The following is an 18850-nucleotide window of genomic DNA, read 5'->3' as shown; positions in this document are numbered from 1 at the left end:
CCTAAAGACACACATATTCTAACACCCATACAGCCTGGACCTACCTGACAAAACATTAATAACAGACTCACTGTGAGAACCCCTGCTTGCAGCAAGCTACAATTATTTGGTAGTTATCTGTCAGTCAGTAAAAGTTCAGTTTATTGGGACTGTTAGACTTGTTAGCCTTAGGATGTTCTGCTCCCAATCTTTTCGCTTTTTGCTTCCACGTTTTACTGAATCATTTTGTTAGCCTTAGGAGTCAAAGCACTTCGCACTTTACCACTGCTAATCAGTGTGAAAGTGTATGTGATTCTTCCCTAAACATGTGTATAATTGGTATACTAATATGCATATTTAATTTATTTGTAAGTCCCTTGTAAGGTGGTATACCAAATACCCAGGGCGGTACGTTAATTACTACTAGTGAGTTGCAGGACTGATTGTGGCACCCATATAAGTTGCCTTCCAAACCTTTCTTGGCCCTACCACTGCAGTGCCTGTGTGTGCAGGTTTACTGCCACTTTTTCTTGGCATTTAAAACTACTTGCCTAACCTTAAACTCCCCTTTAATTACATACAAGTCATCCGTAAGGGATGGCCCTAGGTAGCCCTAAGGATAGAGTGCTATGTAATTAAAAGGTAGGACATGTACTTTTATGTTTTGCATGTCCTGGTAGTTACAAACAGCCTATTTCATTTGTCACTACTGTGGGCCTACTCCTCCTATAGGTTAGCATTGGCAATTACTTATATCACTTTTAAGCTGTAATCCCTGAGCAGAGAGGATTAGCTTTTTCATGTTCCATATGTTTGAAATAGATTTGATAAATCGTACTTACTGGTGAAGTTGGATTTAACAGTACTATTTTAGAAATGCCACTTATAGAAGGTGTAAACAGCAAAAATTGTCTCAACCACAATTGCTTCAACTCAACTTAAATGGATGGAAAAATAAATATTCATTCCAAACCAGGCAAATCTTTTATTGCCATTTACTTCATATTTTTTCAACAATTTTTAAGTTATGCTAGCAAAAAATAAACACTATACATTCAATATTTAAACATTATTTACAAACATAATGACAAAATTATGAATAAATTGAGACAGTATCAAAGCAAACTACAGAACATACAAACAATTACCAACAATACATATAGACAACAAATGAATTTTTCAAAATGTGCGTGGAACTTGTGCCAAATAAATGGCAAATGATACAAATCACTGGACTACTAGGTCCTAGCTGTTGTTTACAAATTAGAATATGATTATGTTCCATCAAACACAAAGCCGACGCGTTTCGAGGCCAGGTCTATTGTCCCTGGTCTCTCATCAGGGCTTTAATTCTTTATATCTGTAGGATGTAAAGAAAAAAGACTAATTACTGGACTTGAACTGAATTGAATTAATTGCCTCTCCCGGTTTCTCCAGAAGTAATTACCGACTGTACATACCGGGTTTTAGGGTCATGTGGCGAGGGCGTCACGTTCTATATAAATCTGAGGCGCCTAGGGCTTTATTCGCTGGAGGGTACCTTATAACAACAAAAGAAAGCGCATTTAGCTATTGCGCCAAAACGGGGACTTGCTTTTTACAAAATCATAACAAAGGGGACTGACCTTCGCTGTGCCGTCTCCCGGCCAAACTTCAGATGGATTGTCACCATGTGCCAGTTGTTCTGTATTGAAAAACATGTATGGAGATGAAATCAATGAAGCTTAAAGCGCCACTGTTCGTCCCATTAAAGAACGAAAAACGGGCTCCTACCTTTCTTTGATGCTGAACTGGCCCGTAATGTTTTTTCAAAATCACTCCGCACCCGGACCTAGCGAGGCGGAAAAAGGAAAACAATTCCAGTCAGCTTCTGCTCGACGTCAAGCCGAGTTGCTGGAAGGAGACGCGCGGAGGGAGGGGGGCTGCTTACCGTTTCTCTCCGTGCCTTCTCCAAACCCGAAATTCACATTGATTCAAGCTTATCTTTTAGTGTGTATCTGGATTATCCTTGACTGTGGCTTCTGCTTGGACAAGGTGCATTGCTTTGTCACTCAGAAACCTGATTTCTAACAGGGACCATACGTATCAAGATTACATTTTGCGAGTCTTTAATAGCAAATTTTACCGATTCACTACTATAGACTCGCAAAATGCAATGTATGTAGGTTTCTGCAAATATTTTGCGATTCCTACATATCCCTAATAGCTAGTCGCAAATTACGATTCGCTTTTAAGGAATGCCTTCACATTCATTCCTATGTGCCTAGAGGCCCATTGGAATGAATAGGAATTTCCTGCGTAATTTGCGAGTTTGCAATAGGTACTCGCAAATTGCACATGCAATTTCAAGGGTGCAAGGGTGTCAAAAGGACACCCTGTTGCACCCCTGAAATATGCATGTGTGCACATGTGGCGCCACATGGCACTTAGAAAAATGCAAAATTGTGCATTTTTCTAAGGATTAACAATTTACCACCAACTTGAAGTTGGTGGTAAATTTTGATTCCTTAAAGCAGGGTCGCTATTTAAAAAGCGCTTCCTGCATTGCATGTAGAGAATCCCACATTGAGATTCTCTAAATACATTCGCAAAATAGGTAATCACAAAAATTCTGTGAATCAGCCCATTTGTGAACATGAATGTAAATGTAAATGTACAGGAATTTATATAGCGCAAATCACCAAGCGGTTTCTAAGCGCTTGCTTAGGGAACCCATAACCCCAGCAGGGTATCCGCAAGGTGAAAGCCAGGCATCCCGCCGCGAGGGGCCGTTGTGGAGATTAAGCAAGCTATTGCCCAGGGTCGCAGAGTGTGAACCGAGTAGGCACCGGAGCGAGAATTGTCGAGTCCATGGACATTTTAGGACTCAAGACCCCGCCGAGCCGGGAATTGAACCCTGGTCCCAGGCTGACCTCTGCTTCCAGGTCTGCCTCCTCTAACCAGTGAGCCACACTTCTCCACACTGAAAACGCTTAACATACCTAGCCCATAGTCTATTAAACAATAGCATACACAGTAATCAGGACTAATTACCATTATTTGCTTATGATTCTGTAAAATCAACACATACAAATGACTATTCTTCAAAACACATATTTCAAATTAGTTCGTAAACTCTGTAGTTAATAAGTCTAAATATTCACCTATTATTCTAACATTAAACATTTGTAAATAATTCCTATAAAGAATCTGTTTCCTTATTATCGTCTTTAGAAACATTCTAAAAGTAATTATTACATCATGGTCTTACATGGAAAATAAAAAATGTATTGCATTCCGATGAGACTTCATGCCATACTTAATCGAAATTGGTTTTAAATTTTATGTTGCTTCTATAAAAAATTGAGTATCCAATAAAATACATACATTTGAATAGTTCTTATTTAAATCACATTCACAATAACCCCTGCTTTGTATATATTACTAGATAGCACAGAGTAAGTAAATATAGGGTTAACCTCAATGCTATAGTTTTAAAATCTTTGTCAGATACTGATATATATGAATATTTCATATTGCTAATCAAAGAGTATCAGATGGGAAACGTTATTTTTTCAATGTAAGTATTTTAAGAGATTCACCTCTTCCGGAAGCAACCTACCATTGAAAGAAAAAGCAGACTTACCTGGCATTAAGGCTAGGTGAAATACCCACGTTAGATTTCCTTCCAGAATGGAGGGAAGACAGCCAAGGAGAAGACAAGAGCTGATGCCTATGTCACCAGGGGAATGAGACTTTAGAGCACATTATTTGTATTTGTCTTGACATGGCCATAGAGCGAAGAAGACTGTTAAGAAGAGAGTTTAACAACTTAGGAGTCAGGACCTGTTTGTCCATACTGACGGAATTTTTGGGCCTAAGAAATATAATGTTGAATATTAGATTAATACAGTTCCTGACCATTTAAAAAAAACCTGGTCAAGGCACAGGCTCGGACACTAAGGGGTTTGGGTGGACTTGTGAAGAAAGCCCGTGCCCAGAACCCACGGGGGTTCACCACTAAGTGACGGGCTGCTATGGAAATTAACAATAGCTGCTCCTCATCTCGTAAAGCCATGTACCAATAAAATATCATTCATGTATGTCTCAGATGCTCTGCACCCCCAGCGCAATATGTATAAATGTACAAACGTGACTGCCTCGTCTTGTTAAACCTGTACCAGTCTTATTATAACCTCCTTTTCCCTGCATAAAATGTGCACTCCTCGGCTTGTCACCCTAATCTTGCACACTGGCTCTTCCCTGCAAACTACTAATAGGATGTATAGTAAATTTTGTATTTGCTCCCCAAATAAGAAACGATAATGTTTGACAACAATTTTTTAATTTGTAAGTATATGTCTTATTATGTATGTTATGTTATGTTATGTTAACAAATGATTTATAAAGCGCGCTAACACCGATTGGTTTCTTGGCGCTAACAGACAGAAGAAGGAAGACTACTTGAGCAAGGAATCGACGGAAATCTATTGGAATGCTTGAATGAAGAGCCATGTTTTTAATGCTTTCCTGAATGTAAGCAGGTCCTGACAGTACCGAATTTCCAAGGGAAGGGTGTTCCACAGACGGGGAGCCAGAGTGCCAAATCTGCAGCCTCCAGACCGTTTACGATGGTATCTGCAAGAGACCCAGGTGGGCAGAACGCAAATTCCGCGATGGGACATACTTGATGGTTAGATTGTCTATAAACCTTGGGCTCTTACAGTGTAGAGATTTGAAAATTAGGCACCCCGTCTTGAAAGTGCATCGCTGAGCCACAGGGAGCCAGTGGAGTTGCCTCAGTAGAGGGGAGGCAGATATCCAGCTGGGACGATTTAAAATCAGTCTCGCCGCATAATTCTGTACCATCTGAAGACGTTTCAGAAGAAAAAGCGGGAGGCCCAGATAGACAGAGTTTGCGTAATCTAGATGGGAGATCACGGTCGCGATTACTACCTGAGTAATGGCTTCTGATGCTAAAAGACGTCGCACTTTCCGGATTTTCCGCAATTGGAAAAAACACTTGGAGACCACCTTACCAACTTGTGTTCTTAGTGAGAGATCACTATTCAGGGTGACTCCAAGTGTCCTTGCCGAGGAGGAGGGGATAGGGGCTTGACCTAGGTCAGGCGGCCAGTAGTGCGGGCCCCAATGCCTGGTACTGTCTCCAGTGAGCACCAGCTCGGTTTTTCCTGGATTCAGTTTTAGATGATTCTGGTCCATCCATGTTTGGATGAATCTCATTGTAGATTGGAAGGTGGAGATTGATGCTTCAGAATTGTCGATAGAGAAAATCAACTGCAAATCATCTGCATAGTTGAACACCGTTATTTGTTGGTTTCTCAGTGCCTGGATCAGGGGGAATATGTAAATGTTAAACAAGTGTGGTGACAGGGAAGATCCCTGTGGGACCCCACATGTAATAGTTTGTTTGGTGCCAACTAATTCTCCCAGTCGGACTGTCTGTGAGCGGTTTTCCAGGAAGGATTTCAGCCAGCTGGCTGCAGACCCCTGGATGCAGGCCTGTGTGACACACTCGATCAAGATGGAATGGTCGACCGTGTCAAAAGCGGCCGACAAATCCAGGAGTACCAGGGCCTGGGGAAGACGCTTGTCTACACCATCTCGGAGGGTGTCCAATACTGCCGTCACAACCGCCTCCGTTGAATGAGCGGGGCGAAACCCCGCCTGATGGGAGTCGAGGCGGTTGGATTCCTCCAAGAAGTTAGACAGGCACTTGGCCACATGTGCCTCCATTACTTTTGCCAGAAAAGGAAGTAGGGAGATCGGGCGGTAGTTTGCCTTACAAGTGGGGTCGGCCCCAGGTTTTTTGAGGAGTGGAATCACCGTGGCTTCCTTAAAGGCACGGGGCACCGAGCCAGATGATAATGAGTGGTTAAGGAGAGTAAGGGCAGGGGTGGGAAAGACAGAAAGGCATTCTTTTAAGAAGTAGGGGGGACATTTGTCTGACGGAGCTCCGGATTTAATTCTTCCTAGAAGTTGCTGGAACTGTTCCGGGACGATCGGAGGGAACCTGCCTAGGGTGCTAAAGTTGTCAGAGTTGTTGGGGGCGGCTGATGTTAGTGGCACCACTGCACTCAGTGGTTGAGCAATGCTGGCTTTTATGTCTGCTATCTTTTCAATAAAATAGGTATTGAGCGAATCACAGAAGGTTTGTGTCGAATCTACCCTTGGACGTATACTATCCAAATTTGTCAACTCATTAAAAATGGAAAAGATGTCTTTCGATCTATTAGTCGAGTTGAGAATACGGGCAGAAAAATAAGCGGTTTTGGAGGAAAGGATGGACTTCATATAGTCCTTCCTAGCCACAATAAATTTGCTCTTTGCGTCTGGAGCATAGTTGAGGCGCCATTGTCGCTCCAATTGGCGCAGGGCCAATTTCACTGCTTTTAGCTCAGGAGTGAACCATTTTTGAGCATCTGCTCGCTGAGCCAGTTTGATTGGCTTATACGGAGCGTGGATATCGCTGGCAGCTTGTAGCCAGCCCGAGAGTTTAGCTTCATGAATATTAATATCAGAGTGAAATAAGGGGGTAGTAGAGGCCAGTGTCTCACAGAAAGCTGATCTATCCAAGGAATTCCATCTCCTTGCTTGTCCACCTGCTTTTGTGATGGTAGGTCTAGTTGGGAAATAGACAAGATTGAATTTAAGCAGGAAGTGATCAGACCATAGGCAGGGGGTGATAGTTGGGGTTGTAGTTATTGAGGTATTAGTCCAGATCTGGTCTAAGATATGACCTTTACAATGGGTGGGTGCTTGCACTCGTTGTGTAAAATTCAAGTTTGTGAGGAGCTCTGTGAGTTCACTCGAATGGGGGCCTTCCTGAGGGTCATTGAACCAATAATTAAAACCCCCTCCAGAACAATCCTAGCATGGTCCATGGCGAGATTAGCAATTTGCTCGCTCAGTGCAAGAGGAAAGGATGGCATGGGGGCTGGGGGTCTGTACAAGAGAACACAGGTCACCATAGTGTGAGAAGTATCAAATTTTAACACCAGGTTTTCTGTGTCTGAGAGCTGTAAACAAGTCAGACTTGTGACTGTCAGCTTTCGACGAATAATAGCCGCTACCCCTCCGCCGGATTTACCTAAGTTACGGTCGGCATGAATAATGTAGTAGTCATAAGGGAGTGCCGCTATTATATCAGGGGCGGAATTCAGAGTCAACCAGGTCTCGGTAAGCAGAAGAATGTCTGGTTTTTCAGACTCTAATAATAAGTAAATGTCCATCTGGTGTTTTACCAGAGAGCGGGTATTGAGGTAAATTATTGATAGGGAATATGTGGGGGAGCAGGGGTCCGTATGTCTACCCGCACTCAGTTTGTTAGATAGAGATATGGGGGGAGTACCGTTGGCTAGGATCCCGTGCTTCCTGACCCTATGGACCGCATCTCTAGACATGTGGCCCTGACCTTTGTTATATTTGAGCAGGTCAATGCTGGAATAGGAAAGTATTTGAGTAGCATGGCTGGTCCCAGGGCCCATTTGTGCACGGACGGGCGCAGACGGGCTTGCCTTTGGCGCACCTTCGGCACGCCGCCGGCGTGCCCGCTGCGCCCGTCCGCTGCGCTTCCTTGGAAGAGGAGCCATTTTATACCTTCGGGAAGGGGAGGGGCCGAGCGCTGCTCCACTCGCCAGCTCCTCAAGCAAGATGGTGACCGCAAGGAGATCGAGCCCGGGCAGCGCTAAATCGGCTGCGAAGGGGCTCTGAAAGCAGAGACCGATAATCGGGTCCCCGCTGGGCAAGTAAGTGCAATGTAGCGAATTTAGCAGTCAAATTCCCTAGATTCTGTTTAAACACTACTTAAAAATACAAATAATAAAAACACAAGTGCAGGTATCAGTAATTATTAAAATATTGGGTCACGGCAATTCAAACACGCAAATCCCGGCTTCCGCCTCAGGATAGAGCACAAGCACACTGTCAATCGGTGCTTGTGTGATCAGGGTCTTTGTACCTTCGGGAAGGGGAGGGGCCGAGCGCTGCTCCACTCGCCAGCTCCTCAAGCAAGATGTTGACCGCAAGGAGATCGAGCCCTGGCAGCGCTAAATCGGCTGCGAAGGGGCTCTGAAAGCAGAGACCGATAATCGGGTCCCCGCTGGGCAAGTAAGTGTAATGTAGCGAATTTAGCAGTCAAATTCCCTAGATTCTGTTTACACACTACTTAAAAATACAAATAATAAAAACACAAGTGCAGGTATCAGTAATTATTAAAATATTGGGTCACGGCAATTCAAACACGCAAATCCCGGCTTCCACCTCAGGATAGAGCACAAGCACACTGTCAATCGGTGCTTGTGTGATCAGGGTCTTTGTACCTTCGGGAAGGGGAGGGGCCGAGCGCTGCTCCACTCGCCAGCTCCTCAAGCAAGATGGTGACCGCAAGGAGATCGAGCCCGGGCAGCGCTAAATCGGCTGCGAAGGGACTCTGAAAGCAGAGACCGATAATCGGGTCCCCGCTGGGCAAGTAAGTGCAATGTAGCGAATTTAGCAGTCAAATTCCCTAGATTCTGTTTACACACTACTTAAAAATACAAATAATAAAAACACAAGTGCAGGTATCAGTAATTATTAAAATATTGGGTCACGGCAATTCAAACACGCAAATCCCGGCTTCCGCCTCAGGATAGAGCACAAGCACACTGTCAATCGGTGCTTGTGTGATCAGGGTCTTTGTACCTTCGGGAAGGGGAGGGGCCGAGCGCTGCTCCACTCGCCAGCTCCTCAAGCAAGATGGTGACCGCAAGGAGATCGAGCCCGGGCAGCGCTAAATCGGCTGCGAAGGGGCTCTGAAAGCAGAGACCGATAATCGGGTCCCTGCTAGGCAAGTAAGTGCAATGTAGCGAATTTAGCAGTCAAATTCCCTAGATTCTGTTTACACACTACTTAAAAATACAAATAATAAAAACACAAGTGCAGGTATCAGTAATTATTAAAATATTGGGTCACGGCAATTCAAACATGCAAATCCCGGCTTCCGCCTCAGGATAGAGCACAAGCACACTGTCAATCGGTGCTTGTGTGATCAGGGTCTTTGTACCTTCGGGAAGGGGAGGGGCCGAGCGCTGCTCCACTCGCCAGCTCCTCAAGCAAGATGGTGACCGCAAGGAGATCGAGCCCGGGCAGCGCTAAATCGGCTGCGAAGGGGCTCTGAAAGCAGAGACCGATAATCGGGTCCCCGCTGGGCAAGTAAGTGCAATGTAGCGAATTTAGCAGTCAAATTCCCTCGATTCTGTTTACACACTACTAAATACAAATAATAAAAACACAAGTGCAGGTATCAGTAATTATTAAAATATTGGGTCACGGCAATTCAAACACGCAAATCCCGGCTTCCGCTTCAGGATAGAGCACAAGCACACTGTCCTGTATGTTCTTTGCGAGATCCATGATCTTAATTAACTTTGCAGGCTTTCATGGCCTGTCACCCTAAATTTCATATCGGCACACCATATAAGAAACAATAAGGTTTGATTATGATTGATTCGAATTTTGAATTTTATTGAGGTAAAAGTTATGCCATGTATGTCCTTTACAAGGTTTATGGTTTTAATAAACTAATAATCTATTTTTCTACTACTACTACACTGAGCATTTTACAACCTTCTGTACAATTTGATCCATTCAGTTTGGCCATTCATGGTTTCAATATTATTACAAGGGTAACAATCAATGGAAACACTTCAAATCTTCAATTCGAACTACAATTCTTCTTGAACAAGCAAAACATACTGGAAAAGATACTCTTTTACGATTAATTCTAAATAGATCAATTAGCACAGTTATAGCAAAGTGACCACTGCCCCCCTATTTTAGTAAGATAAACCTTTTTATTGATTCAAGATACCAGAAGAACATTTATATAATCAATTGGGCAAAGTTGCATTCCATACATTCACTGTTTGAGAAGCTGGGTTGCCAGTTATAAAACAACCGTTCAAGCAAGCAAATGCTGAATTGCTTAGTACTGAGTCAGGTCCCTAACACAATATGACATTTTACAACTAGTGAAGTATGCTTCAAGGATGTTATATGCAGACATAATTTCTCCCTGACTACCCTTTACCTTGACAGGGTACATTTGGCATTCAAATCACCAATTACTATAATGAAGCTATTCGATTGAAAACTCATCACATTTCTCAACACCTCTTTGAAGGACCGAAGTTGTTCCTCATTAGACCCCTTGTTAATCTTTCCATGTATGGATTCACTAAAAATACTGAATCCAAAACCAACAACGGTGACTTTGATTAACCACTGTTAGAGATAAACCATAATACCAGGCTCCCAGGGTGATCCTCTGCTTGGGGTCGTCTACACTTATGTGCTAGTTATCTGGCAAATATAGACATTCTCCTTAAATGCTTCTACACCATAAGAGACATTTAACTTCAACTTTGTCCTCAAAACACTTCCGATCCTAGATCCATTTAATGTATATTTCTGATTATATGATTGTTTTCTCTATCTGCAAACTTTTCTTACACTCTTGCCAGCTCCCTGTCAAATTACCAACTATACCTGCCTGCCAGATGATAAGGTTACTTTTGTTTGACTATCAACAAAACTTGTAAAGTCACAGTATTAGAACATTTCATCAAATATTAGGTATACATTTTAAGCGGTGTGAAATTGTTCTTAACACTGATAGAAATAGTAAATATATTCACTGTTAGGATATTTCTGACATTATAAAATCAACTCACCGTTCAGGGTTTACAATCTCCTCGGTTACATAGCTGGTGAAAAACCTGACCAAATAAACGAGAAAGGTGTAAATCTAAGTATAAGGGAGAGCAACTGAAGCATAGTGAATGCAGTTGTAATATAGGAAAGGGATGCTAGGCTTGGCATAGAACTGGAATAAAGGAAACAAGATGCATGGTACATGTAATAAGTAATTAGGGCATGGTGCATGTAATAAGTGATTAGAAACAAAGAGATATGAAGAACAGACCGGTAGCCTAAATGATGTTTGTAAAGTATAGAAAACTGCTGGCTTGTTTGATTTTGTTTCATAACTGAAGATTACTTAAATGAATCCCAGCCACTTTTTCGGACAATTGATTTTGTCATTTACCACTGGTGTACAACAGCCTAAGGTACTATTGTCTCTAAAAGAATAACCTTTCACTTCCTTTGTACTGTTGTCTGTTCAGGGGTAGCTAGGTTAAGCAGTCAGTGGTTGCAGTAGGCTGTAGCAGCTTTGGAACTCAAGATGACACCGTAGTTAGTCACAATTAACCCTGGGCGTAGTGAGCGTAGTGAGCGTAGTGGGGCTATGCGAAGCTTCGTGAAGTGGGGAGAGCGCTACGCCCACCCATACACTTCGCGTAGCCCCACTACGCTCCGCTCGCCTCCCTCCCACCCTCTTCTACATGGTTCTATTAATGTAAAATACATTTTAAAGTACATTAAAAGCACTTACCGTCTATGCAGCGTCCCGGGGCTCCATCTTCAGATGACGCAGTGAGTTCTTCTAGCCAAATGTGCATGCACGGGCGCCCGCGCATTTCTCGCAAGAAATGCGCATGCGCGGGCGCCCGCGCATGCGCATTCGGCTAGAAGAACTCGCCGCGTCATGTGAAGATGGAGCCCCGGGACACTGCATAGACGGTAAGTGTTTTTAATGTACTTTAAAATGTATTTTACATTAATAGAACCATGTAGAAAAGGGCGGGAGGGAGGCGGCTGGAGGGCAACTTCGCTCCGTCCACGGAGCGTGCGTAGTGTTGCCTGCTACGCCTACTTTGCAAAGTACGAAGTAGGCAACACTACGTACACTCCGTGGGCAGAGCGTATAATTGCACCCAGGGTTAGTCACAATGCATTTGAGGGCCATTTAGAGGTATCTGTTTTAAACAAATGATTGTAGAGGTATGGAAAGTATTGAAGATGGCCGCTCATTGCCAAAGTTCAGCGGAGGTCAGGAGGTAAAATGGGCTATTTCCCATGTTTTTTCAGCCAGCCAACAAAAAACATTTAAGTCGCAAGTAGTGGAAGATGCTCTTTCCACTTATTAGCCCTCTTTAACAATGCTCATGGCAACACATCTGAGGAACTTGGCAAGCGCCATTTTGCATGCATCAAGCTGAAAAGAAATGTCAACTCATAATGGTTTTGCTGGCATACTAGTAATGACCTTGCTTCTTTTACTACCATTTCTGTTGAAATTCTTCTGCTAAGGATTCCTGACTGTGCCACCTTATTCTTTCATATGTAGTTTGATCTCATATATACACTGTGAATCTTCTCCTCATCTCTAATCTAATCTCATCTCTAAGTTGCTTACCCTCTATGGGTCATATTATACATATGAGGCAACTTCCATCTTCCAAATCTGGCTTGCTATTTAGGCGTTTTGTGACACCTCCACCCCCTATTCCCTCTTTCTCAACACAATGCTGGTATACCATGAAAGACACCCGTCATATTTTGCACGAGTAAATGTTTCGGAGCCCCCCTTCCACAAGCATGTATTCCGCTAAATCTGGCTTGAAAAATGGTGCATCTTCCTCTGACGCTGCTCATAAACCTATCAAAAAGACACATCTTCTCGTGTAACATCTCCTACAACGAGTTTCTTCTAGAGGAAATAAGGGCTCTTAAACCCTAAATGGGGGAAACAAATCAAAACTTCAGAAACTGGATGATAAATGGACTTTAACTGATACTAGAGTCACTGAAGTGAAACACAGAGTTGGAGGCATACAAGAAGTTACTCAACATATTCACCATCATCAAGTTGAAGTAGCGCATCTCAAAAACATGTTGAAGATCTTGAAAATCATAACTGCAGAAATAATCTTTGCATTTATGGATTGGCAGAGGGCTTGGAAGGCTTGAATCATATTGCATTTTTTCAAAACATTCTACTAAGGGTGGACTGAACTCGTAGTTACATAAAAATTCAGCCAGATTCTGTAAAGTTTCCCAGTCCTGAAGAAGACCTTCATTGAAATGCACTCCAGGCTCAACACGAAGGTCAAAACACGTCGGCTCATATTTGGGTGTGGCCAAGCGCTATCATTAACCTTAAAGATTATATATTGATTTGCGCAATATCGGTGACATAAACCACAACATCACCTCAAAATAGACAAAGTGCTCCGACCACCACTAGAAAGGGCCGAACAGTATTCTTTGGACTGTGTAACGGAGGGTTAAAACATATTGCTACCCCATAGACTAACTGTAGAACACTATACATGTTGTCTTGATGCTTTAACAACATGTTTAAACATTATTTTGAGGTAATATGTCAGTTGTGTATATTTGTTTTCATTGACTTATTGGTATTGTATACATATCTAGGTGTGGGGGCCGCTAAGTGGCACAGGACCAATATGGCCACAATGCAGTGAGGCTCTTGCTGCTTAGCAGCATTATCCTGATCAATATCCTGCCCAAGAGTGACTGAATCGACCTTGAGGTCATGCCGATTGTTTGCATCACTTTCTGCTACCCGATGATGCCATAATAGGGGAGTATGGAGCCCCAAGAACGTGACAGTGCCCGCATATCTAGCAGCGCGGGGACGCCGGTGCAAACTACTTGACAGCACACCGGCATTCACTGGCAATTGAGCCCCCAGTGCACACGTGGGAACTGGGCTGCTCCAGAGGAATCACACTGTAGCAGCGTGCAGCGCTACACAAGTAAGGCCGCTGATTGATCCTCCCCCTACGTAGCATATTGCGCTTCCCAGCTTATCAGAGGCAATATGCAACAGTGAAATGGGGAGCCTGGGAAAGACCATTGCCGAACTCACTTGAGGCAGCTCTAACTGCCACAGCCATCTTGCGTGATACCACGGCCTCTAAACATAGAAACGGAATACCTGACTTCAGCGATAATCTTTAGATGTGTGCCTGCTGAGCGCTTGTGCAGACGTTTACTGCACAGTAAAGACTCACCATATCCCGAAGGATCTATTACTTGCTACAGCCCTAACGACTGGAGTATGCCATTTGGACAGTATAATACCTACTGCTTTGCCATTATCCATGCGCCCCATATAGAGTGGAACCTAGTACATATGTAAAGTGGGAGAATTCCATATAGTGCTGACCTGCAGTGTTTCACGCTTGCCAAGGAACTTCATCTATTGCAGCCCGGTAGATGCGCATACAGCCTGGAGAGTGCTAAGCTCTGGGGCTTGGGTCACTGCCTCAGACTTGGTGGTGTAGCATGCACACTCTATGCTGGCTGGGTGATTGACCACATGGGGCACCCCAACACAACTACACAAGTATAATAAATTGACTCCACTTAACAGTACAGATTGAAATAAATACAGTCACTCTAGAAGTCATCTGCTAAATATCTAAACCACAGACCTGCTGTCACTTTGGGATGCTAGATCCTCCTACGCCCCTTGAGAAACACTGAATCAACAATCACATCGGCATGCCCACTTGGTAATTCGTATTGTGCACAGCAATATCGCTTTGAGCCCATTATGGGGAAGACGGAGGGCAAGCAATCAAAGCTTCCCTTCAAAGCCAGAAAAACTGTCATGCGGTCCAGTGCGGATGAACTAGATAACGCAGGTGCAGAGTGGACACAAGACCCAGAGATCTCCCGGGAAGATGATGTAAAAGCCGTCTTGCTCGCAATGCAACATAGCCTCACCTCTTTAGAGTCCGAAATGGATTCCATGAATGCCCGAATGGACTCGCTTGGTCATGTTATATACAAGAATGAAGAGAGGATTGTGGAGGTGGAGAAGCACATTTCGGACAGCGAAGACAACACGACGCAAATGCAAAAGCATATCGCGAAAATGGATAAGGTTCTTAAAGTAATCGCTGCCAAAATGAGGACTTAGAAGTGCGCAGTAGGCGTGATGATGTGCGTATTATTGGACTTCCAGAAAGTACCAATACTGGTAAGATGGAGGAATTCATAGAACGCCTACTGCGCAGAACTTTAGGCAATGAAGCCTTCTCGCAGCACCTGACAATAGAAAGGGCACGTCACTCATTGGGCCCCAAACCTCCCCCTGGTAGCCAGCCGCACCCGATCATTGCTCATTTCCTCAACTTTCGAGACTGTGACATGGCTTTGAAACTGGCCCGAGAGAAAAGACATCTGCTATGACCCAAATGTAGATGATCCAGAGTTCTATACTACACTTTGGGGTTGAATTATTGAAATAGGTTCCACGCATGTAATATGGGGAGGAGATTTTAACACAGTTATAAACCTTGTTAATGATCGATCTAATCCTCTCCCACACCACTACACTAAGACCCATGGTATTTTGTCTGATATGCTTGCTGATAATGGTCTCTTGGATGCATGGAGGTATATTCACCCAGAGAAAAAGGAAGGACACATTACACAACAATGCTTTCAACTTGGGCTAGGCTGGACTTTTGGGTAGTCACCTGGGACACTGGGCCATGGATAGTTAAGGCTGAACATCTGGCCAGGACATATTCCAATCACGCCCCGGTTTGCTTGGCATTATCCCCTCCAGCGCTATGGCTCCCAGAAGATGGAGACTCATTCCAGAAACACTGTGTTTTTTAAGTCCAAAATGGGACAATAAATGACATATTTTTTCCAAAGGAATGTAGGCACTGTCACATATATAGGTATGGTACGGGACGCCTTCAAGGTCACAATACGTGGCTTTTGCACGGCCAAGAGTTTCGGAGTCCTGCGAGACATACAACAATACTTGCATCGCTTGGAGGGAGAGCTTGAAAAACTTTGAGGAGAAATGGGGAATGATATCAATGGCACACTCCAGGCAACCTTCAGGGACACACTCTCGAATATAAAGCTACTGCAGAAAGGGAGACCCGCTTCAGGGGGAAATATTTCACGGCACGTAGGTACGGCAAAGGGGAATGACCAGGCAAAGCCCTGGTCGAACGGATCCGGAAACCCTGTTTCTTTAATTATGTTGTAGAATTAACAGATGATGCTGGGATGAGTCATAGAGACAGCAGAGCCATACTAGACACTTTTACAGCATATTATACAAATTTGTCCAGTACTCATAGGCATCTCCCACTAGACCTTTCTAACTAACTGAAGGATGTAGCTATTGGTTGGTTAGGGGATACGCAGAGAGAATTCCTTGCAGCACCATTTGAGGCGGATGAGATACATGCTGCCATCATGCAGATGAAATCTGGTAAAGTCCCAGGGTCAGATGGCCTTCCAATAGACTTTTACAAAACCTATATAGATCAATTGAACCCTATACTAAAGGAAGTCTATGAAGAAGCCCAAGAAACAGGCATTCTCCCGAGCTCTATGAGGGTAGCCCCCATTACCTCTCTCTTAAAACCAAACAAACCCACAGATTCATGCAATCCCTACAGACCGCTGTCCTTCATTAATAATGACGCCAAAATACTTGCTACAATGCTTGCCAATAGGTTGAGCCTCCTGATGGAGAAACTAGTGTTGCCTGATAAGGAGGGCTTCATTCCAGGGAGAGCGACATCCCATAACCTCGGACATTATTCTCTATGCTGCATAATGTGGACTCCAATTTGTCACTTGCAGCGGTCTTTTTAGATGCCACAAAGGCCTTTGATTCAGTCGAATGGGACTATTATTCAACGTAATGCAATGTATAGGTATGCCCAAAGGATTCTTGACATGGATACGTTTATTGTACAACTCACCAGTAGCCAAAGTCCGGGTTAATGGCCTGGTCTCTTCACCATTCTCTGTTACGCAAGGCAGGGATGCCCACTTTCCCCGCTCCTCTTTGCTCTTGCAATCGAGCCACTTGCTGCCAAAGTGAGACAGCATCATCAAGATACAGCTCTGCGGTGCAAAATGCACCCAATACTCGTCTCCCTATACGCAGATGATATTACATTGTATATCAGAAACCCTCAGGAGAATCTAAATCCCATATTGCGTAAGTTTGTCCATTTTGGGGAATTGTCAGGAATACATATAAATTGGAAGAAGTTCAAGATCTTCCCCCTCACCACAACCACGATATCATTTGACCCTGTCTTCCCAATAGAATGGTGGGGCACCAAGGTGAAATATCTGGGGATCTATATCACCTTGGAACGGGAGGAACTAATGCGCTTAAACTATGGAAGAACCTTAGAACACATCACCAGCTGTGTCATGAGATGGGTCACTCTTCCCCTATCTATGGCGGGACGCGCCTCTCTAATAAAGATGGTTATTCTCCCCAAGCTTCTGTATTCATTCATGAACATCCCATTTGACCCCGGTAGACAATATTTTAAAGCTCTTCACACCGAAAAGATTAATATGGGGTGTCAAACAACCCAGATTGAAGTGGTGTTGGAAGCCGGAGTCCCCGTTCCGCACCACTGTCACCAAATGCACAACCTAGGACTTCCCACTCAACCTTAGGCCATGTAAGGACACCGTTTGAGATAGCCCTGCTCACCCCATTAGTAGCTTGACACGAGCAGCTAGGCCTATCTCCAAGGCACGAGTGTACAGTTTGTGGAACCACGCCCACAGCAACCCACTGGTGACACAACAAATAGACTCCACACGAGTTTGATTAAAAGAGTATAAACTTTATATAAAAAGATATACGACCAGACCACACAATACAAAAGCCAACATATAATAAAAGGGTAATAGGCTTAACAATACAACACGGTAACTTGCAATGGGAGAAATAATGCAATGCGTACCGCTACAATCATGTACTGCGCAATTAAGGAATAATGCAATGCATCACATCCCCATCACGTATTTTCCAATGACGAAATAATGCAATGCATACTGCTACAATCATGTACTTTGCAATTAAGGGTTAATGCAATGCGTAGCTACAATCATGTACTTTGCAATGAAGAAATAAGGCAATGCGGGCCACTGCAATCCTGTACTTAGCAATGGAGAAATAATGCAATGCATAGCGCTACAATTGTGTACTTCGTTATGTATAAATAATGTCAGGTGTCATAAGACAGTCCGGCAGTTCGTTAGCAGCCATATTGGCAAAGTGTATTACGACAATCAGCCTCTTCAATAACAGTTGCCACCACACCTATCCACAATGACAAAGTGCAGCTTCTCACTCTGGCCCCAGTTCTGCAACTCCGTTGGTCTGTACGGGCCTCAATCTGAGCCAAAGCAAAGGCTCACATCACCAGAAGGACTGAGAGGCTGAAAGAGTGTCCACTCAAACCCGCACCCCGCCCAGGTAATGATCCACATTACCTGGGGGTGCGACCCCACTCTCCTCTCCTCCTTCAGCGTACTGGGCCTTCTGTGCCGAACTTTCTTAATGGGCCTCAGTGACTCTGCCTGGCAGCTGAACTCCTCTGGGGTTGCCGGCCCGGGCAGCGGCTGTTAGGAAAGTCTCAGGAGGCCGGAGGGCAGTGTACCCCACGCCTCTGAGAATATGTTACTCCGGGTGCACGTTCACCACAGCACCCTCCGGGTCTCCTCTAGACACACACAGCGCGGACGTGACTTCACGTCGACTCTGAGTTCACGTTCACCAGGCACTCCTTCCTGCCGTCTCAGTTGGCACCAAGACACACACACTGCACTGCAGTGACTCACTTTCTTCTGGTGCACACAATGATCAGCTGATCACCTCCACAGTTCCAGGTTGCACCAAAGCAGGGGGACCCATCATACACAGCACAGCCCCAACAGCCTCTTCCTTGGTTAAAACAGCAAACTGCAGACCAGCCCAAGATCACGAAGCCAGGGGTTGTCCTTCCCAGCAGTCTCTTCAGTTGTTCTTTCCCTAGCAGACGTTCTTCTTGACCACGAAATGGGTCTAAGCCTTTTCCGTCTCAATCCACTTATATTCCAACGTTCAGGGGCCTCAGATCTCATAGTTATACCCCTAAATGTCTTTGAAGTTTCAGGGGTCCCTGAT

The 18850-nt window shown here is 44.2% G+C and overlaps 1 protein-coding gene across 1 annotated transcript in view; it reads right to left on the bottom strand.

Annotated features, from left to right (window-relative positions):
- Positions 1–18850, bottom strand: part of LOC144769361 (cystine/glutamate transporter-like) — a 368176-nt gene that overhangs the window by 212057 nt on the left and 137269 nt on the right. The window contains exon 6 of the mRNA XM_078653416.1: positions 10692–10736. Coding sequence (XP_078509542.1) covers positions 10692–10736 — 45 coding nt within the window. The remainder of the gene's footprint in view (positions 1–10691; positions 10737–18850) is intronic.

Source organism: Lissotriton helveticus, chromosome 1_1 (genome assembly GCF_964261635.1).
Source record: "Lissotriton helveticus chromosome 1_1, aLisHel1.1, whole genome shotgun sequence".
Classification (NCBI taxonomy): domain Eukaryota; kingdom Metazoa; phylum Chordata; class Amphibia; order Caudata; family Salamandridae; genus Lissotriton; species Lissotriton helveticus.
The sequence above is the reverse complement of the archived record's forward strand: the minus strand, read 5'-3'. Positions and strand labels throughout refer to the sequence as shown.